This window comes from Anolis carolinensis, unplaced genomic scaffold, assembly GCF_035594765.1.
Source record: "Anolis carolinensis isolate JA03-04 unplaced genomic scaffold, rAnoCar3.1.pri scaffold_12, whole genome shotgun sequence".
Classification (NCBI taxonomy): domain Eukaryota; kingdom Metazoa; phylum Chordata; class Lepidosauria; order Squamata; family Dactyloidae; genus Anolis; species Anolis carolinensis.
This window is the reverse complement of record NW_026943823.1, coordinates 20,979,965-21,002,497: the sequence shown is the minus strand read 5'-3', so window position 1 is coordinate 21,002,497 and position 22,533 is coordinate 20,979,965. Positions and strand designations below refer to the sequence as shown.

Sequence of the window (22,533 nt, the reverse complement as noted above, 5' to 3'; positions counted from 1 at the left end):
GTGTCTGGAGATATTTGGGGAGGTGTTTGGAGAGGTTTGGAGAAGGTTTGGTAGAGATGTTTGGAGAGGTGTTTGGGGAGGTTTTATAGGGTTTTGGAGATATTTTTGGAACGGTTTGGAAAGGTTTGCAGGAGTTTTGGAGAAGTTTGGAAAGGTTTCAGAACAGTTTGCAGAGATCTGGGAGAAGTCTGGAGAAGTTTTGGATAGGTTTGGAGACTTTGGAGCAGTTTGGAAAGGTTTCGGAACAGTTTGCAGAGATTTGGGAGGAGTTTGGAGAGGTTTTGGAGAAGTTTTGGATAGGTTTGGAGACTTTGGAGAAGCTTGGAAAGATTTCAGAACAGTTTTCAGATATTTGGGAGAAGTTTGGAGAGGTTTGGGAGAAGTTTTGGATAGGTTTGGAGACTTTGGAGAAGCTTGGAAAGATTTCAGAACAGTTTTCAGATATTTGGGAGAAGTTTGGAGAGGTTTGGGAGAAGTTTTGGATAGGTTTGGAAACTTTGGAGAAGCTTGGAAAGATTTCAGAACAGTTTGCAGAGATCTGGGAGAAGTCTGGAGAAGTTTTGGATAGGTTTGGAGACTTTGGAGCAGTTTGGAAAGGTTTCGGAACAGTTTGCAGAGATCTGGGAGAAGTCTGGAGAAGTTTTGGATAGGTTTGGAGACTTTGGAGAAGTTTGGCGGGCTTTGAATTTTTTGGATTGGTTCTGGAGAGGTGTTTGGAGGCGGATGATGTCCCTGGGCGGGGCGGGGGTTGGGAGGATGATGGGCGAGGAGGGGCCTCGTGGATTTAAATATCCCTGGCTCCCGAGCTGCGCCTGCAGAACTATATAAAGTGGCCTCGGCCGCGTCGGGCTGCAGAGCGAGAGCCAGCGGCGATGAAAGGCGGCCGGAGGCGCAAAAGGCGAAGGCGAGGAAGGCCACGGAGGGCCCGAGGAGGAGGAGGAGGAGAAGCCGAAGGCGCCTAAGCCGTGCTCGGGGCTCTTCCAGGCCGGGCTCGCTGCCCCATGGCGGAGGTGGGTCTCCCCGGGGGGCCCTTGGCGGGCGCCTCGTCCTCGTCGTCGTCCTCGCCGGACTGGGACCCTCTGCCGGGCTTCTCGGCCTCGTTGGCGGGCGAGGCTCCGGCGCTGCTGCTGAGCGAGCGCCTGGGGCAGATCGAGGGGCGTCTGCAGCGGGGCTCGCCCACCGACTTCGCCCACCTCAAGGGCATCCTCCGACGGAGGCAGCTCTACTGCCGCACCGGCTTCCACCTGGAGCTCTTCCCCAACGGCACCGTCCACGGAACACGTCAGGACCACGGGCGCTTCGGTGAGAGAGAGAGAGAACAGCGGGTGGGTGGGAAGGGAACCCTAAGGGCCATCCAGTCCCACCCCCTTTATCTACCAGGCAGGGAAAGCACAAGTTTGGAGAAGTTTGGATAGATTTATTGATGGTGTCAGAAGCAAAGCGAGGGTACAGTTGCCATGCATTTCAAAACACAAAGTTAAAAACTTGGCCTGATATTAAATGAGCAGAATCTGGCCCCTTGGAGTGCCTCTGGCGTGGCTATAAGAAGGTCCTCCATTGTGCATGTGGCAGGGCTCAGGCTGCATTGCAGTCCGTGGTCTGTGGTTTGCTCTTCTCCACACTCGCATTTATTTTTATTTGATTATTACAGTAGAGCAGGGGTCCTCAAACTTTTAAAGCAGAGGGCCGGTCCACAATCCTTCAGACTGTGGAGGGGCCGAATTATCATTTGGGGAAAAAAAAACCGTTCAAATTCCTATGCACACTGCACATGTCTTATTTGTAGTGCAAAACAACAATGAAAGAACAATACAATAATTAAAAATGAAAACAATTGTAACCAGCATAAACCTATCAGGATTTCAATGGGAAGTGTGGGCCTGCTTCTGGCCAAAGAGATAGTCAAGTTAATTAGGATTGGGTTGTTGTATGTCTTTCGGGCTGTGTGGCCATGTTCCAGAAGCATTCTCTCCTGACGTTTCGCCCACATCTATGGCAGGCATCCTCAGAGGTTGTGAGGTATGGAGAAAACTAAGCAAAGAGGTTAATATATATCTGTGGAAAGTCTAGGGTGAGAGAGGTCAGTGTGAATGTGTGTAGTTAATCACTTTAATTAGGATTGTTGTTGTTGTTGTTGTTGTTGTGTGCCTTCAAGTCATTTCAGACTTTGGACAAGCCTAAGTCTAAAATTATTTATTTATTCATTCATTTACTACATTTATTTATTGCATTTATATCCCACCCTTCTCACCCTGAAGGGGACTCAGAGCAGCTGTATGTACTTACAATGCATTATATTATTAGCATAGCACAATATTAGCATTATATATTACTATATTTAATGATACTATACTGTATTATAATATGGTATTATTATTATTATATTGTATAACATTATAATATTATCAATATTATATGTATATACAATATATTATATTATTAAAAATGATATAAAAATATATTATAAAACTGAGGGCGGGGGCCAGGTAAATGACCTTGGAGGGCCGCATCCGGCCCCCGGGCCTTAGTTTGGGGACCCCTGCAGTAGAGTCTCACTTATCCAAGCTAAACGGGCCGGCAGAAGCTTGGATAATAAGGAGGGATTAAGGAAAAGCCTATTAAACATCAAATAAGGTTATGATTTTACAAATTATGCAGAAAAAAGTAGTTCAATACGCAGTAATGTTATGTTGCAATTAATAATAATAATAATAATAATAATAATAATAAAACTTTATTTATACCCCGCCACCATCTCCGCAATGGGGACTCGGGGCGGCTAACATGGGGCCATGCCCAGAGCAATACAACATAATAAAATATAAAAACAACATATCATAGCACCATTTAAAATACAATAAATAATAATAAACAGAACATCAAGAAATCAAAAAACAATAAAGCAAGGGCAGGCCGCGTGAACACAGAGATAAAACCCGGAGTGAGAGGGACAGAGGAGTACTTTTTACTGTAATTTATGAACTGTATGCAATTATGCAATTACTGTATTTATGAACTTAGCACCAAAATATCACGATATATTGCAAACATTGACTACAAAAATGGCTTGGATAATCTAGAGGCTTGGATAAGCGAGGCTTGGATAAGTGAGACTCTACTGTATTTATTTTTTTCTATCCCGCCGGCATGAGTCGGAGATGTCACTGCTGGGTCTTAGCCTGCCACTTTTGGACTCTTGCTTGCTGAGATGTGCCTGCAAGTATCTCTGTAGATCTTAGAAAGCTATTTCTTGATTTAAGGTGTTGCAGTGCTGGTTGATATCCCAACAGGGCATGAGTCGGAGATGTCACTGCTGGGTCTTAGCCTGCCACTTTTGGACTCTTACTTGCTGAGGTGTGCCTGCAAGTATCTCTGTAGATCTTAGGAAACTATTTCTTGATTTAAGGTGTTGCAGTGCTGGTTGATATCCCAACAGGGCAGGAGTCGGAGATGTCACTGCTGGGTCTTAGCCTGCCACTTTTGGACTCTTACTTGCTGAGGTGTGCCTGCAAGTATCTCTGTAGATCTTAGGAAACTATTTCTTGATTTAAGGTGTTGCAGTGCTGGTTGATATCCCAACAGGGGATGAGTCGGAGATGTCACTGCTGGGTCTTAGCCTGCCACTTTTGGACTCTTGCTTGCTGAGGTGTGCCTGCAAGTATCTCTGTAGATCTTAGGAAACTATTTCTTGATTTAAGGTGTTGCAGTGCTGGTTGATATCCCAACAGGGGATGAGTCGGAGATGTCACTGCTGGGTCTTAGCCTGCCACTTTTGGACTCTTGCTTGCTGAGGTGTGCCTGCAAGTATCTCTGTAGATCTTAGGAAACTATTTCTTGATTTAAGGTGTTGCAGTGCTGGTTGATATCCCAACAGGGCAGGAGTCGGAGATGTCACTGCTGGGTCTTAGCCTGCCACGTTTGGACTCTTGCTTGCTGAGGTGTGCCTGCAAGTATCTCTGTAGATCTTAGGAAACTATTTCTTGATTTAAGGTGTTGCAGTGCTGGTTGATATCCCAACAGGGGATGAGTCGGAGATGTCACTGCCATGGTCCTTTCATTATTGGGTGGTACTTCCCAGCGAATGTCAGGTGGTGCAATACCGGCGAAACAGTATAATTTCTGGGGTTGTTGTATGTTTTCCGGGCTGTATAATTTCTCCAGTGGTGTAGAGCATAGACGTCCTGTGATAATGCGGCATGTCTCATTAAGAGCCACATCCACTGTTTTAACGTGGTGAGATGTATTCCACACTGGGCATACGTATCCAGGAGCAGAGTAGCAAAGTGCAAGGGCAGATGTCTTCACTGTGTCTGGTTGTGATTCCCAGCTTGCGCCAGTCAGCTTTCCTAGTGCCCACTCTTTCCTTGATAGTCAAGCAGTGCTTCTTGTAAGTCGGAGCTTCTTGTAAGTCCAGAGTAACTCCTAAGTATTTTGGTGTGCTGCAATGCTCCAATGGGATTCCTTCCCAGGTCATCCTCAGAGCCCCAAACAGATGGCCACCCAGCATTAATAATAATAATAATAATAATAATTCCTGCCTTGGGCTCTTTATCTCTCCACTTCTCCCGCCTTCTTTCCACCGTTCGTCTTTTCGCTTTGACGGCAATCATACTCTTTAGGGCCGCAATCCTCTCCCCACTTTGCCCAGCCGCTGGGAAGACCATTACGGCGTTGCGCTCTTTAAATGAGAATCCCACCTGGAAACATTTGAGTTAGGACATTGCTGGAGCTGTGATATGCTTCCAAATAAGTCATTGGCTCAAAAAGCCAGTGGGATTTGGGGCTGGATCCAAAGGAGTCGAGTGTCCAGATCAAGAGAAGTCCTGATGCCTTTGTATTCTGCTTTGGTCGGACCTCTTCACCTGGAATCACCTGGTTCTGTCCAATTCTGAGCAAATCAGTTCAAAAGAGAGCTTGACTCTAAACTAGAAGGAGTCCAGAGGAAGAGGGAGACTCAAAGGATCAATGAATAATCCCTATGAGGAGCGGCTTAAAGAACTGGGTCAATTTAACTGCAGAAGAGAAGGCTGAGAGGAGACACGTATAAAGATGTGAAAGGAGGTCATGAGGAAGAGGGAGAGGCTTGTTTTGAGACTGGAACCCAGAGCAATGGGTTCAAATGCAGGAGAGGAAATAATAATAATAATAATAATAATAATAATAATAATAATAATATATTTGTATACTGCCCTTGGTGGTGTAGTGGGATAAACTGCTGAGCTGCTGAATTTGTTGACCAAACAGTCGGCGGTCTGAATCTGGGGAGTGGAGTGAGCTCCCGCTGTGAGCTCCAGCTTCTGCCAACCTAGCAGTTTGAAAACATATAAATGTGAGTAGATCAATAGATACGGTGCTCCATGCAGTCATGCCAGTGGCCACATGACCTTGGAGGTGTCTATGGACAACGCCGGCTCTTTGGCTTAGAAATGGAGATGAGCACCAATGGCCAGGATTACAAAATGAACGTGGCCAATTATAAAGGGCTGGGCAAGGGATAGTGCAACAGGGTATCAAAGGACCGGGGAAGTGGATGAAGTGCAGGACAGAGTGCTACCTGGATTGCCTAGGGACTGGGCCTATGGACTAATCATTTTCAACAATTTGGAGGAACATCCGGGTTTTCAGATTCCTACGAGATTCCACCTGAACATTAGGACGAACTACCTGACTGTAACCAGAGCTGTTGAGCTGTGGAACTCTCTGCCTCAGAGTCTGGTGGAAGCTTTGAAACAGAGGCTGAATGGCCATCTGTCAGGAGGGCTTTGATTGTGCTTTTCCTGCATGGCAAGGAGTTGGACTAGATGGCACATGTCTCTTCTAACTCTATTATTCTATGCTTCTATGATTTCCAATTTATGGCGGACGGATGTGTTCGGAGCAGTAAGGCAGCCTTTGAACCGCCATGGCTCAATGCAATGGGATGCCAGGAGTTGCAGTTTTTTAAAATTGTGTGTTGAGAATTGGCTGTCTACAGAGACATTGCCTAGGAGACATTGCCCGGATGTATTACCATCCTGCTGGGAGGCTTCTCTCATGTCCTTGCAAGCTAGAGCTGACAGGCGGGAGCTCACCCAACTTGAGAACATACTGCAAGTCGCTTCCAGTGCGAGAGAATCGGCCGTCTACAAAGACGTTGCCCAGAATGTGTTACCATCCTGCTGGGAGGCTTCTCTCATGTCCCTGCAAGCTAGAGCTGCCAGGCGGTAGCTCACCCAACTTGAGAACATACTGCAAGTCGCTTCAGGTGTGAGAGAATCGGCTGTCAACAGAGACTTTGCCAGGGGACATTGCCTGGATGTGTTACCATCCTGCTGGGAGGCTTCTCTCATGTCCCTGCAAGCTAGAGCTGACAGCAGGAGCTCATCCGACTTGAGAATATACTGCAAGTCACTTCTGGTGTAGGAAAATTGGCCGTCTACAGAGATGTTGCCCGGGGGACATTGCCTGGATGTGTTACCATCCTGCTGGGAAGCTTCTCTCATGTCCCTGCAAGCTAGAGCTGACAGCAGGAGCTCATCCGACTTGAGAATATACTGCAAGTCACTTCTGGTGTAGGAAAATTGGCCGTCTACAGCGATGTTGCCCGGGGGACATTGCCCAGATGTGTTACCATCCTGCTTGGGAGGCTTCCAGACTGCATCTCCCAGGATCCCAGCGATGCCAAACTGCATTCATTCTGCAGTGTAGATGCAATTATTTCTGATTTAACCGGAGCCCAAAGTCTGATAACCCAAAGCCCCAAACCCTGCAAGCTTTCAGGTCTGCATTGGCTTCTTCTTCATCAGGACGAACCCTTCTCCTACGCAGGTAAACCTCAGGGATGAAGGGCGCTTTCCTCGTCCCTCGTCTCTCCGTCCGCACTTGAAAACAGGATGCCGGTGGGTCAGACAGGCACGGAGTCAGATCCGAAAGGGCTTTGCCTCCCATTATGTTTCGCGCCCCGTTCTGTTATGTTAGGCTCCAGGCCTAAACACACTTCCTGGAGAAAGGAGCCCATTCTGTTTACTTCTGAGTAAGTAGGACTGTTGGAAAGATAGAGTTAGAGCAGGCATGGGCAAACTTCAGCCCTCCGGGTGTTTTGGACTACAACTCCCACAATTCCTAACAGCCGGTAGGCTGTTAGGAATTGTGGGAGTTGTAGTCCAAAACACCCGGAGGGCCGAAGTTTGCCCATGCCTGAGTTAGTTTTCATCTAGTTTCTGTCATCCTCTTTTTGGAAACACCAAAATCCCAATTTGACCAATTCCATCATTGGTGGAGTTCAAGGAGCTCTTTGATTGTAGGTGAACTATAAATCCCAGCAACTACAACTCCCAAATATCAAGGTCCGTTTTCCCCAAACTCCACCAGTGTTCACATTTGGCCATATTGAGTATTCGTGCCAAGTTTGGTCCAGATCCATCATTGTTTGAGTCCACAGTGCTCTCTGGATGTAGGCGAACTATAAATCCCAGCAACTACAACTCCCAAATATCAAGGTCTGTTTCCCTCAAACTCAACCAGTGTTCCCATTTGGCCATATTGAGTATTCGTGCCAAGTTTGGTTCAGTTCCATCATTGGTGGAGTTCAGAATGCTCTTTGATTGTAGGTGAACTATAAATCCCAGCAACTACAAATATCAAGGTCTGTTTCCCTCAAACTCAACCAGTGTTCACATTTGGGCATATTGAGTATTGGTGCCAAGTTTGGTCCAGATCCATCACTGTTTGAGTCCACAGCGCTCTCTGGATTTAGGTGAACTACAACTCCAAAAATCAAGATCACCAAACCCTTCCAGTATTTTTTATTGAGCATGGGAGTTCTGTGTGCCAAGTTTGGTTCAGCTTCATCATTGGTGGAGTTCAGAATGCTCTTTGATTGTAGGCGAACTATAAATCCCAGAAACTACAACTCCCAAATATCAAGTTCTATTTTCCCGAAACTCCACCAGTGTTCACATTTGGCCACATTGAGTATTCGTGCCAAGTTTGGTCCAGATCCATCATTGTTTGAGTCTACAGTGCTCTCCGGATGTAGGTGAACTACAACTCCCAAACTCAAGATCACCAAACCCTTCCAGTATTTGTTGTCGAAGGCTTTCATGGCCGGGATCACAGGGTTGTTGTCTGTCTTTCGGGCTGTGTGGCCGTGTTCCAGAAGCATTCTCTCCTGACGTTTCGCCCACATCTGTGGCAGGCATCCTCAGAGGTTGTGAGGTATGTGAGGTGAACTACAACTCCCAAACTCAAGATCACCAAACCCTTCCAGTATTTGTTGTCGAAGGCTTTCATAGCCGGGATCACAGGGTTGTTGTATGTCTTTCGGACTGTCTGGCCATGTTCCAGAAGTATTCTCTCCTGACGTTTCGCCCACATCTATGGCAGGCATCCTCAGAGGTTGTGAGGTACGTGAGGTGAACTACAACTCCCAAACTCAAGATCACCAAACCCTTCCAGTATTTGTTGTCGAAGGCTTTCATGGCCGGGATCACAGGGTTGTTGTATGTCTTTCGGGCTGTGTGGCCATGTTCCAGAAGCATTTTCTCCTGACGTTTCTCCCACATCTATGGCAGGCATCCTCAGAGGTTGTGAGGTATGTGAGGTGAACTACAACTCCCAAACTCAAGATCACCAAACCCTTCCAGTATTTGTTGTCGAAGGCTTTCATAGCCGGGATCACAGGGTTGTTGTATGTCTTTCGGACTGTCTGGCCATGTTCCAGAAGTATTCTCTCCTGACGTTTCGCCCACATCTATGGCAGGCATCCTCAGAGGTTGTGAGGTACGTGAGGTGAACTACAACTCCCAAACTCAAGATCACCAAACCCTTCCAGTATTTGTTGTCGAAGGCTTTCATGGCCGGGATCACAGGGGTGTTGTATGTCTTTTGGGCTGTGTGGCCATGTTCCAGAAGCATTCTCTTCTGACGTTTCTCCCACATCTATGGCAGGCATCCTCAGAGGTTGTGAGGTATGTGAGGTGAACTACAACTCCCAAACTCAAGATCACCAAACCCTTCCAGTATTTGTTGTCGAAGGCTTTCATGGCCAGGATCACAGGGGTGTTGTATGTCTTTTGGGCTGTGTGGCCGTGTTCCAGAAGCATTCTCTCCTGACGTTTCGCCCACATCTATGGCAGGCATCCTCAGAGGTTGTGAGGTATGTGAGGTGAACTACAACTCCCAAACTCAAGATCACCAAACCCTTCTAGTATTTGTTGTCGAAGGCTTTCATGGCCTTCAGGGTTGTTGTATGTCTTTCGGGCTGTGTGGCCATGTTCCAGAAGCATTCTCTCCTGACGTTTCGCCCACATCTGTGTCAGGCATCCTCAGAGGTTGTGAGGTATGTGAGGTGAACTACAACTCCCAAACTCAAGATCACCAAACCCTTCCAGTATTTGTTGTCGAAGGCTTTCATGGCCGGGATCACAGGGGTGTTGTATGTCTTTCGGGCTGTGTGGCCATGTTCCAGAAGCATTCTCTTCTGACGTTTCGCCCACATCTATGGCAGGCATCCTCAGAGGTTGTGAGGTGTGTAAGGTGAACTACAACTCCCAAACTCAAGATCACCAAACCCTTCCAGTATTTTTTATTGAGCATGAGAGTTCTGTGTGCCAAGTTTGGTTCAACTCCATCTTTGGTGGAGTTCAGAATGCTCTTTGATTGCAGGTGAACTATAAATCCCAGCAACTACAACTCCCAAATATCAAGGTCTATTTTTCCCAAACTCCACCAGTGTTCACATTTGGGCATATTGAGTATTCGTGCCAAGTTTGGTCCACATCCATCCTTGGTGGAGTTCAGAATGCTCTTTGATTGTAGGCTAACTATAAATCCCAGCAACTACAACTCCCAAATGGCAAAATCAATCCCTCTCCCAACCTCACCTGGATTCAAATTTGGGCGTATTGGGTATTTGTGCCAAATTTGGTGCAGTGAATGAAAATACACTCGGCATATCAGATATTTACATTACGATTCATAACTGGAGCAAAATGATGGATGAAGTGGCAAAAAAATAAATAATGTTGCGGTTGGTGGTCAGCACAACATGCAAGTCGCTTCAGGTGTGAGAGAATTGGCCGTCTACAGAGACGTTGCCCAGGGGAGGCCTGGATGTGTTACCATGCTGGGAGACATCTCTCATGTCCCCGCAAGCTAGAGCTGACAGGCAGGAGCTCACCCAACTTGAGAACATACTGCAAGTTGCTTCAGGTGTGAGAGAATTGGCTGTCAACAGAGACTTTGCCAGGGGACATTGCCTGGATGTGTTACCATCCTGCTGGGAGGCTTCTCTCATGTCCCTGCAAGCTAGAACTGACAGCAGGAGCTCATCCGACTTGAGAACATACTGCAAGTCACTTCTGGTGTAGGACCATTGCTGCAGAGAAAAGTCAGGACCTACTTCGCTGAAATTATCCACCTGAAAAGCCTTGGATACGGACAAGAAGGGTTTTCCCAGCGTTATCCAAAGGCCCGGAGGTGAAAGATTCAGCACCTCGGAGATCCCTTTTCGGATCTTTCCCAAAAGTGCCGTCTCTTTCCTTCCAAAGCCAAAGGCCTCTCGAAACGCAACGGTTGCACAGGGAAGCAAATCCGGCCTCCTGAATCCGTCCTCGCAAAAGCTGGGAGTGGTTCTTGGGCCTGGGTCAAGAATTCCCTTTCTGCGGCCAAATGTGATTTGTTTTTCCAGCCTTTGCTTCCACGGCAAAGAGAGAGAGAGAAAGGGAGGTTGGCTCCGTCCGTCCGCTCGTTCGCCGGAATGTCGGAAGCCTGCAGAAGAAAGAAAGGGCCAGGCCGCCTGCCAGTCACGGGGATCTCCTTGCCGGCCATTGTTTGGAGGTCCCTCCAGCTGCCGCACCTGTCCAAAGGGGAACAAGCGGGGATTTTGTCCAGATATCGGCAAATCTCAGGTTTTCCGCTCCCTCCGGCAACTGCTTGGGAACAGGTGTCTGCCCCGGGGAAGCCTCTCCAGGCCTTTTCCCGTTTGAAAGGCTCACGAGAGAAACCCATGATGATGATGATGATAAAATCCGCTTTGCATCTTGGCCAAGAGACATTCGTTTAAGTTTCCCCATTTGCCGCCTTTCTCCAAGAGCAGGGCCAAGGGCCTGCAAAGAAAAAGTTTTCATCATCATCATCATCATCATTATTATTATTATCTCCACTTCTATCTCTTGACATCATCATGATCATCATCATCATCATTTGCCGCCTTTCTCCAAGAGCAGGGCCAATGGCCTGCAAAGAAAAAGCTTACATTATTATTATTATCATTATTGTTGTTATTATTATTATTATCTCCACTTATATTTCTTGACATTATCATTATTATTTTTATTATCATCATCGTCATCATCATTTGCCGCCTTTTTCCAAGAGCAGGGCCAATGGCCTGCAAAGAAAAAGCTTACATTATTATTATTATCATTGTTGTTGTTATTATTATTATTATCTCCACTTATATTTCTTGACATTATCATCATCATCATCATCATCATCATCATCATCATCATCATCTGCCACCTTTCTCCAAGAGCAATGCCAATGGCCTGCAAAAAAAGTTGACATTATTGTTGTTGTTATTATTATTATTATCTCCACTTATATTTCTTGACATTATCATTATTATTTTTATTATCATCATCGTCGTCATCATTTGCCGCCTTTCTCCAAGAGCAGGGCCAATGGCCTGCAAAGAAAAAGCTTACATTATTATTATTATCATTGTTGTTGTTATTATTATTATTATCTCCACTTATATTTCTTGACATTATCATCATCATCATCATCATCATCTGCCACCTTTCTCCAAGAGCAATGCCAATGGCCTGCAAAAAAAACTTGATATTATTGTTGTTGTTATTATTATTATTATCTCCACTTATATTTCTTGACATTATCATTATTATTTTTATTATCATCGTCATCATCATTTGCCGCCTTTATCCAAGAGCAAGGCCAATGGCCTGCAAAGAAAAAGTTGACATTGTTATCATTATCATTATTATTATTATCTCCACTTTTATCTCTTGACATTATTATTATTATCGTCATCATCATCATCTCCCCATTTGCTGCCTTTCTCAATGAGCAGGGCCAATGGCCTGCTCTTTAAAAAGTTGACATTATTATTATCATCATCATCATCATCGTTATTATCTCCACTTATATTTCTTGACATTATCATTATTATTATCATCATCATCATCATTTGCCACCTTTCTCCAAGAGCAGGGCCAATGGCCTGCAAAGAAAATGTTGACATTATTATTATTATTATTATTATTATTATTATTATTATTATTATTTATTGTATGACACAGCAAACATGATAGATATGCTGGGTTTCGTATCACAAAATCACAAGTCGAACACTTCCCAAGTGTCTAGGACTGTGTGATGTATTTTCGGATGATGCGTGCAGATCCCAGCAGGGTGGCCTTTTGCAGTTGGCAGATCATGATTTTGTCAATGTCTATTGTTTCCAAATGCCGGCTGAGATCATTTGGCACGGCACCCAGTGTGCCCATCACCACTGGGACCACCTGCACTGGTTTCTGCCAGAGTCTTTGAAGTTCAATCTTGAGGTCCTGATAGCGGCTGAGTTTTTCCTGTTGTTTTTCGTCAATGTGACTGTCACCTGGGATGGCAACATCAATGGTCCAAACCTTTTTCTTCTCCACAACTGTGATGTCTGGTGTGTTGTGTTCCAGAACTTTGTCAGTCTGGATTCGGAAGTCCCACAGTATCTTTGCTTGCTCATTCTCCAATACTTTTGCAGGTTTGTGATCCCACCAGTTCTTTGCTGCTGGGAGGTGGTACGTGAGGCATAAGTTCCAATGAATCATTTGGGCCACATAGTTGTGCCTCTGTTTGTAGTCTGTCTGTGCGATTTTCTTACAGCAGCTGAGGATATGATCCATGGTTTCATCGGTTTCCTTGCACAGTCTGCATCATCATCATCATCATCATTATTATTATTAATTGCTTTCACCAGTTGACCAGTTCACAATGCAATTCAAAACCCAGAACATACCAATATTAAAATAGAAGAATTAAATATACAAGTCAGTTAAAATCACGTGAAACACTTCAAATTATTAAGAGCAGGCCCTGACACCTTGCAATGTAATTAATAGATAAGTTAAAGGAGGAATTCAGCCATCATAGATACCGTCTAATCATTAGATAGCCATCATTAGATACATTAGATACTCTTTTCTAATCCATCTTTGCAACCAATCTAGCTTTCACAGGGTTCTCATGGCTGGGTTTCTTCTGGCTGAGAGGCTGAGAGAGTGTGACTCTCCCCAAGGCCCAGCCATGGAACGGCAAGAGCCAAATCTGTTAGATATTATTTGATCATCTTACCAGAAGTCTATGCAGTTTGGGCGAGATGTTGCTCACTGTGACGTAACTTTCTCTTTCTCTCCGTTTATGTCTCTTTGAAGGGATTTTGGAGTTCATTAGTTTGGCCGTGGGACTGGTCAGCATCCGAGGAGTGGACTCCGGGCTCTACCTGGGCATGAACGACCGAGGGGAGCTCTACGGATCGGTAAGCGCAACCTTGGAAGAGATCCAACCCTTGGCATGGAATACACTCACCTGGGTTGTACGAGGGCTATCCAGAAAGTAGATTACATTTTGGAATTAAAAATGAACAAAATATAGAAGAAAACATTTACCATATGCAGTTGAAAGCCAGACCCAAATACCACTCCTCAACATAGTCGCCATTCAAATCTAGGCCCTTATCATAGCGATGAATGAGCTTGGCAACTCCTTCCCCACCAAACACTGCCGCTTAGATCCCAATACTTGCAAACTAGGAAAATATTTTATTATTATTATTACTATTACTGTATATACTCGAGTATAAGCTGACTCAAATATAAGCCAACCAGGACCCTCACCCGAGTATAAGCCGGGGGGGGGGGGGGCTTTTTCAGTCTTTAAAAAAGGGCTGAAAAACTAGGCTTATACTCGAGTATATACATTATTATAATATTATTAGTATTATATAATATATTATTATTTTATTATGACACAGCAAACAAGATAGATATGCTGGATTTCGTATCACAAAATTACAAGTCGAACTCTTCCCAAGTGTCTAGGACTGTGTGATGTATTTTCAGATGATGCGCGCAGATCCCAGCAGGGTGGCCTTTTGCAGTTGGCAGATCGTGATTTTGTCAATGTCTATTATTTCCAAATAATCTTTTGGCACGGCACCCAGTGTGCCGATCTATTATTATTATTATTATTATTATTATTATGCCCTGGTGACAAAGTGTGTTAAAGCGCTGAGCTGCTGAACTTGCAGACCGAAAGTTCCCAGGTTCAAATCCTGGGAGCGCCCGCTGTTAGCTCCAGCTCCTGCCAACCTAGCAGTTCAAAAACATGCCAATGTGAGTAGATCAATAGGTACCGCTCCAGCAGGAAGGTAACGGCGCTCCATGCAGTCATGCCAATGGCCACATGACCTTGGAGGTGTCTAAGGACAACGCCGGCTCTTCGGCTTAGAAATAGAGATGAGCACCAACCCCCAGAGTCAGACACGACTGGACTTCACGTCAGGGGAAACCTTTACCATTATTATTATTATTATTATTATTATTATTATTATTATTATTATTATTATTATTATTACATAGTCTGACACAGCAAACTAGATATGCTGGATATCGTATCACAAATTCACAAGTCGAATACTTCCCAAGTGTCTAGGACTGTGTGATGTATTTTCGGATGATGCGCACAGATCCCAGTAGGGTTGCTGTTATTATCATCATCATCATTATTATAATTATTACTATTATTATTTTTAGTCTGACACAGCAAACTAGATATGCTGGATTTCGTATCACAAAATCACAGGTCGAACACTTCCCAAGTGTCTAGGACTGTGTGATGTATTTTCGGATGATGTGTGCAGATCCTAGTAGGGTGGCCTTTTGCAGTTGGCAGATCATGATTTTGTCAATGTCTATTGTTTCCAAATGCCGGCTGAGATCTTTTGGCACGGCACCCAGTGTGCCCATCACCACCGGGACCACCTGCACTGGTTTCTGCCAGAGTCTTTGAAGTTCAATCTTGAGGTCCTGATAACGGCTTATTTATTATTAATAAATTATTATTATTACTTTTATTATTATCATTATTATTATTAGTCTGACACAGCAAACTAGACATGCTGGATTTCGTATCACAAAATCACAAGTCGAACACTTCCCAAGTGTCTAGGACTGTGTGATGTATTTTCGGATGATGCGCTCAGATCCCAGTAGGGTGGCCTTTTGCAGTTGGCATTATTATTATTATTCAGAGGCGAGATGGCCATCTGTCGGGGATGCTTTGATTGTGCTTTTGCTACATGAGCAAAAGTGGGGCCAGACAGCATTCATTCTGCGGTGTGGGTGTAGCATTGGAGATGGCAACCTTATAAAGGGATGTAAATGGGAACGATGGGCAATGTCTGATGTATTTTTTCTCCTCGTCCTCCTTTTGCAGAAGAAGCTGACCAGGGAGTGCGTCTTCCGGGAGCAGTTCGAGGAGAATTGGTACAACACTTACGCCTCGACGCTGTACAAACATTCGGACTCCGAGCGGCAATATTACGTGGCCTTGAACCGGGACGGATCCCCCCGAGAAGGATACAGGACTAAGCGGCACCAGAAGTTCACCCACTTCTTGCCCCGACCAGTAGACCCCAGTAAGATGCCCGCCATGTATAGGGACCTTTACCACTATAGGTGATCCAGCCTCTGCAGTTTGGGTTTCTTGTGTGTGTGTATACATATCTATATATATAGGGAAACAGAAGGAAGCTTTCGAGGCTCCTTGCCAAACGGAGAAGGACCTGCCATGACTTTCTCCGTCTTGAAGGCAACTTTGTTCACATCAGAGTGACTTCTTTGCGGCTGGAGATGGATGCGGGTCTTGGAAGGAAAAGAAATGCTCAAAGATACTTTTTTTTTGGAGCGGAAATGGATGCAGAACCTGAAAGGAAAAATAAGCAAATCCAAGTTCCTTCTTTGGGGTGGAGATGGATACTAGGCTTCTTTATCCAGTGAGTGAGGAAAAGGACCAAACAAGCCCTTATTGTGTTCCGAAATGACTATTACCACTAGCATCAATCGCCAGACATACAATTGAGACAAAAGGTGGAAACATTGGCATATTTTGAGGGAAAGACTTTGGATGGATTGGGTTTGCTCTTTGGATGTATCCAAGTGGAGTTCTTCTTACTGGATGAAACATCCTGATGTGTCCGAATGGACTTCTTCTAAAAATCCTGATGTATCCAAGTTCATTTTGAATCGTGATCCTGATGAATTTATCAAAACAGAAAACTTCTTGCTGGATGAAACATCCTGATGCATCCAAATGGACTTCTTCTAAAAATCCTGACATATTCAAGTCCATTTTAAATTGTGATTCTAATGGATTTATCCAAATGGACCTGCTGGGTGACATATCCTGATGCATCCAAATGGACTACTTCTTGTTGGATGAAATATCCTGATGACTCCAATTGGACCTCTCTTAAAAATCCTGATGCATTCAAGTCCATTTTAAATCGTGATTCTGATGGATTTATCCGAACGGACCTGCTGGGCGACATATCCTGATGCATCCAAATAGACTTCTTCTAAAAATCCTGATGTAGTCAAGTCCTTTTTAAATCGTGATCCTGATGGATTTATCAAAACGGACCTGCTGGGCGACATATCCTGATGCATCTAAATGGACTACTTCTTGTTGGATGAAACATCCTGATGTATCCAATTGGACGTCTTCTAAAAATCCTGATGTCTTCAGGTTCATTTTAAATCGTGATTCTGATGGATTTATCCGAACGGACCTGCTGGGTGAGATATCCTGATGCATCCAAATGGACTTCTTCTAAAAATCCTGAGATATTCAAGTCCATTTTAAATCATGATTCTGATGGATTTATCCGAACGGACCTGCTGGGCGACATATTCTGATGCATCTAAATGGACTTTTAAAAATCCTGACACATTCAAGTCCATTTTAAATCATGATTCTGATGGATTTATCCAAACGGACCTGCTGGGTGACATATCGTGATGCATCCAAATGGACTACTTCTTGTTGGATGAAACATTCTGATGTGTCCAAATGGACTTCTTCTAAAAATCCTGACGTAGTCAAGTCCATTTTAAATTGTAATTCTGATGGATTTATCCAAACGGACCTGCTGGGCGACATATCCTGATGCATCCAAATGGACTTTTAAAAATCTTGACACATTCAATTCCATTTTAAACCGTAATCCTGATGGATTTATTCAAACCGACTTGCTGGGCGACATCTCCTGATGCATCCAAATAGACTTCTTCTAAAATCCTGACATATTCAAGTCCATTTTAAATCATGATTCTGATGGATTTATCCGAACGGACCTGCTGGGTGACATATTCTGATGCATCCAAATGGACTTTTAAAAATCCTGACACATTCAATTCCATTTTAAATTGTGATCCTGATGGATTTATCCAAACCGACTTGCTGGGCGACATCTCCTGATGCATCCAAATGGACTTCTTCTTGCTGGATGAGACATCCCGATGTACCCAAATGGGCACCTCCAACTTCTAGACTTTTTTTAAGGACAAACAACCAGTGGATTCAAATGGAATTGGATATCTGGATTTCTTCGGAATTGGGACATCTGGACTTCTTCGGAACTGAAGGATGAATGTGCTTTTGCGTGTCCCTTTTGTGCGGTTTTCCGACCTTTTGGGAAACTAAACGCAAAGGAAAGGCTGCGACAGGGGATCAAGCGCCCCCGATGTAAACGTGGCCCTGTCTCTGAGGACAAACTCTATTTATAAAGTGTATATGGGTATTTATTTTATATATTTATTTATTTCAGGGAAAGAAATAATAATTATTTTATTTTTTAAACAAAGGAAATAAGAGAAAGATTATGGCCTAACGTTCGCCTCCTGAAAGGGAGGAGCGGGTGGGAGTATGTGGGGAATGAAGTTTGGAGAGCTTAACCAGCAATAAAATGGTCTTTATATCTATCTATCTATACGATGGGACGGTTTGCTGATTTGTTCCAACTGTGTCCCTTTGGAATATATGAAAGGGAAGGAAAGACATGAGTAAAAAAATACAAGAAACTATATTTTCTGGGAGGTTTCTAAGCTGATGAAAACCTGCTCAATGGTCGACACAAAAAGGCAGATTAACATCTAATCTCTTGATATTAAGATTATGGAGTTATAAGGATACTTCCTAGACATTGATTTTGGGAAATTATCTACCTCCCTCGCCTTTTTTTTTGCATTGCAACTCCCAATATCCCCATTGTTGAATATATACATAGATTTACAGATACATCAGTCAATGGATCGATCAATGAGAACTATTGCGCAATGGGTTAAACTCTTGTGCTGGCTGGACTGCTGACCTGAAGGTTGCCGGTTCGAATCCACGGTGAGCTCCCATCTGTCAGCTCTAGCTTGTGGGGACATGAGAGAAGCCTCCCAGCAGGATGGTAACACATCCGGGCAATGTTCCCTGGGCAACGTCTCTGTAGACAGCCCATTCTCTCACACCAGAAGCGACTTGCAGTATGGGCTCAAGTCGCGTCTGACAATGAAAACAAATCACCATTATTTTCCAGAATCAGAAATGGACATCAAGCCAGTTCCATGTTGGTTTTTCCTTTGGGAAAGTTATTTTTGGTGGAAATAATAGTGATAGCTATTCTTTTACAGCTTGGAAAATGGGATTTGCAAGAGGAGACGCGAACAGGATGAATACTAAGAGTAGCAGGAAATTGTGCAAATTGATTATTATTGTCACTGTTGTTGTTGTCTCCTTTGAGAAAGGTGCATAATATGGTAATAATAATAATAATAATAATGACACAATATTAAAAAAAAACCTTGATGGTCCATGGAGGAATTGTTCGGTGGAGGAAATCCTGAAGGTCTTGGCTCCTCTTTGTGGGATCCTGGGATTTGCAGTTTGCTGGAGTGTGCTAGTGTTGTAGTTCAGGCGGATGCACCAGGGCTTTCCCCAAACTATTTATTTACAGTCTTTATACCCTGCCCTTCTCACCCCAAAAGGGACTCGGAGAACACACACAAACCAAACATTCAATGCCAATTATACAATCAACAAGGACAGACAACACAAACAGAGGTAGAGGCAGTTTTTCCCATCTTATTTCCGGCATCTTGGAGTCAGTGCTCAACTCTGGCCACCGGATTTGGTGTTGCTCCATCTTCCATGCCAAGGAGCAGTCCTCAAATCCGTGTCCTTAAGGGCACCTTTATTATCTCCCCGCTAAAAGCGGTACCTATTTATCTACTCGCATTTCTGCTTTCGACCTGCTAGGTGAGCAGGTGAGCTGGGGCTAATGGTGTGTGTTTGCCCCGACCCAGGCCCGAACTGCAGACAGGGCCGGCCCAAGGTAATTTTCAAGTGTAGGTGAACAGAATTTTGGCGCCCCTCCCCAAACCAATTGGGCATCGAATTGTTGCCAGTTGTGAGGCCACCCTGCGTCCTCTTCAGGGTGAGAAGGGTGGGACACAAGTACCGGAAATAAATAAATAAATAAATAGAATCAGGACAGTAAAAAAGAACACTCAAAAACGGGAATTCCAGACATGAAATAATCAGGGCCAGCTAACACCTCCCAACAAAGGATCCCCCAGGCAGGAAGCAGCCAGGCTTTGAAGCTGCAAGGCCATTCAAAGCTAATCAAGGTGGCCAACTGCAACATCCACACTTGCCTCAGACAGACAAAAGTTCTTTTGAGTTCTTTATCCCAACCTTGACATTTCATAGATATACAAACCCCACTTGCCTAGTTTCCAACAGACCTCTTGCCTGGTTTCCAATGGTCCGTGATGGCGGCAGCAGGAGGATGAGTGGAGTCACCGGAACAAATCGGTGCTGGTGGCCGGGGTGGTGGGAATGGCGGGCCTACGTGGCTGGGCCCAGGCTGTATGCGGGCCCAGGCCAGACCAAAGGCCCGAAGGAGGAGGCGGGGGGTGCATGCGCCACAGGCAATTGCCTAAATTGCTTCGCGGTTGAACCGCCCCTGACTGCAGACCTTTCAATTGGCAGGATTTTGCTAAGCCTGGCCCCTACACAGCCAACTACTCAAAGTCCCATTAGCAACTACAAACCTCAGGACTCTATAGAGAATGGCGCCAGGACATTTTGAAGCAGAAGCATGAGCCTCAAAGTCTAAGAAACACGGGAACAAGGTAAAGGTGTAAAGGTGTGTTGCTATACATAACATGGACAAAATGATTCAGGCAAAATTATTATTTTCTTGTTGCTAAAATCCTGCTGTTTACTGATGCTCCTGAAAAGTCACCTGGACATTAGCAAGACATAAAGACACACCCCAAACTCTCATGATTCAATGAATTACAGGAGCCGAAACAAGGTCTATTTATTTTCCCCTTGTTTGACACAATGCATTCCCAATATAGAAGTCCTCCATTTCCACCTCCAAGTCCCTCTTTCTTATTCCTCTGCAAAGTCCAAGGTTTGCTGCATAGGACTCTGGCCGCAAGGCAACGGCACCCAAGAACGAACCCATTTGCTTTTGGTTTTGGAAGGATAATTTCACCCCTTTTTCTCGTTGGCTAAACCTGGGTCTTCACTACACAACCAATACTTTAAACATTTAAGCCTTTTTTGTTTTGGTATTGCTTTCTGTCTTCAAGCCAGCCCGACTCCTTGCCAAGAGGCCGATTTCTAGAGTGGCAAACACTCTTTATCTTTTGAGGCAGAGAGAGTGCAACCTGTCCAAGGTCATGCAGGGTTTTCTATGGCTAAACGTAATTTTTTGGTGGATTTTACATGTTTAGGTCCATCTTTCTGTTAAAAATATGCATTTGATTTGTCCTTAGCCAAATATGAGATGTCTTTGTTTGTAGCCAATAACATGGATGTTTGAAACCATGGCCTGACTTTCAATACTTTTATCTGGACTTGTATCGATCAAGAGATAAAAGCAGGAAATAATAATAATAATAATAATAATAATAATAATAATAATAATAATAATAGCACAACAGGAAAACCTCAGCCATTATCTGGACCTCAAAATCAAACTGCAAAGGCTCTGGCATAAGCCAGTACAGGGGGTCCCGGTGGTGATCGGCACACTGGGTGCCGTGCCAAAAGATCTCGGCCTGCATGTGGAAACCATAAACATTGACAATATTACAATCTGCCACCTGACTAGGATCTGCACGCATCATCCAAAAGTATATCACGTAGTCCTAAACAATTGGGAAGTATTCAACTTGTGATTTTGTGATACAAAATCCAGCATATTCATCTCGTTTGCTGTGTCATACCACGTCTTTGTGTCAATAATAATAAGAAGAAAATGAACAAAATCTGGCTACCAAAATCAGGACAGTAAATAAAGAGCAACACTAAAAAAACAGGGGAATTCCAGACAAGAAACAATCAAGGCCAGCTAACACCTCCCAACAAAGGATTCCCCCAGGCAGGAAGCAGCCAGGCTTTGATGATGCAAGGCTGTTCAATGCTAATCAAGGTGGCCAATTGCAACATTCACACTTGCCTCCAACAGACAGGAGTTCTTTCTTTCTCTCACCCTGGATGTTATTCCACAGGGATATAAAACCCCACTTGCCAAGTTTCCAACAGACCTCAAACCTCTGAGGATGCTGGCTATAGATGTGGGCAAAACGTCAGGAGGGAATGCTTTTGGAACATGGCCAGAGAGCCTGGAAAACTCACAGCAACCTAGTGATTGCGGCCATGAATGCCTTCGACAACATTTTGTTTTCTGCTACTCCAGAGAGTAATAGCTTCGATTTGGAGGAAAAGACATTCCACCTAAACTTTAAGAACCTCCTGGCAGTAAGAACTGTTCAATGGTGGAATATGCTGCCTCAAATTCCTAACTAAAAAATAGCTATTAGAGAGGGTCTCTTTCAACTTTAGGATCCAATAATAATAATAATAATAATAATAATAATAATAATAATAATAATTGATTGAACTGCAAAGACTCTGGCAGAAACCAGTGCAGGTGGTCCCAGTGGTGATGGGCACACTGGGTGCCGTGCCAAAAGATCTCAGCCAGCATTTGGAAACAATAGGCATTGACAAAATCACGATCTGCCAACTGCAAAAGGCCACCCTGCTGGGATCTGCACACATCATCCGAAAATACATCACACAGTCCTAGACACTTGGGAAGTGTTTGACTTGTGATTTTGTGATACGAAATCCAGCATGTCTATCTTGTTTGCTGTGTCATACAATAATAATAATAATAATAATAATAATAATAATAATAATAATAATAATAAATGATGCTAGAATGTCCTTCTCTGGAGGTTTTTAAGCAGAGGCTGGATAGCCGTCTATTGGGAAGGCTTGGATTGGACTCCTACATAAACATTAGGTTTGACTGGATGGCCTTTGGGGACCCCTTCCCACTCTAGGATTCCATGAAATCCATCCTATTCACTCGAGGCCATGCCTCTGCAACTGCAGCCATGATTT

The 22,533-nt window shown here is 44.2% G+C and overlaps 1 protein-coding gene across 1 annotated transcript; it reads left to right on the top strand.

Moving 5' to 3' along the window:
* The first annotated feature begins 784 nt into the window (after window positions 1-784).
* Window positions 785-18,046, top strand: fgf16 (fibroblast growth factor 16). The gene is made up of 3 exons (XM_062964011.1): window positions 785-1,302; window positions 13,431-13,534; window positions 15,493-18,046. The coding sequence occupies exons 1-3, from the start codon at window positions 1,002-1,004 to the stop codon at window positions 15,736-15,738; spliced, it is 651 nt and encodes a 216-aa protein (XP_062820081.1). The 5' UTR covers window positions 785-1,001; the 3' UTR covers window positions 15,739-18,046.
* The last annotated feature ends 4,487 nt before the right edge of the window (window positions 18,047-22,533 follow it).

What these genes read in the sequence shown, in the direction of transcription:
- fgf16 (XM_062964011.1), top strand. Translation starts at nt 1,002, where the DNA reads ATGGCGGAGGTGGGTCTCCCCGGGGGGCCCTTGGCGGGCGCCTCGTCC. An exon ending in TCAGGACCACGGGCGCTTCG is followed by an intron (nt 1,303 to 13,430) that starts GTGAGAGAGAGA and finishes GTCTCTTTGAAG; the next exon opens with GGATTTTGGAGTTCATTAGT. An exon ending in GAGGGGAGCTCTACGGATCG is followed by an intron (nt 13,535 to 15,492) that starts GTAAGCGCAACC and finishes CTCCTTTTGCAG; the next exon opens with AAGAAGCTGACCAGGGAGTG.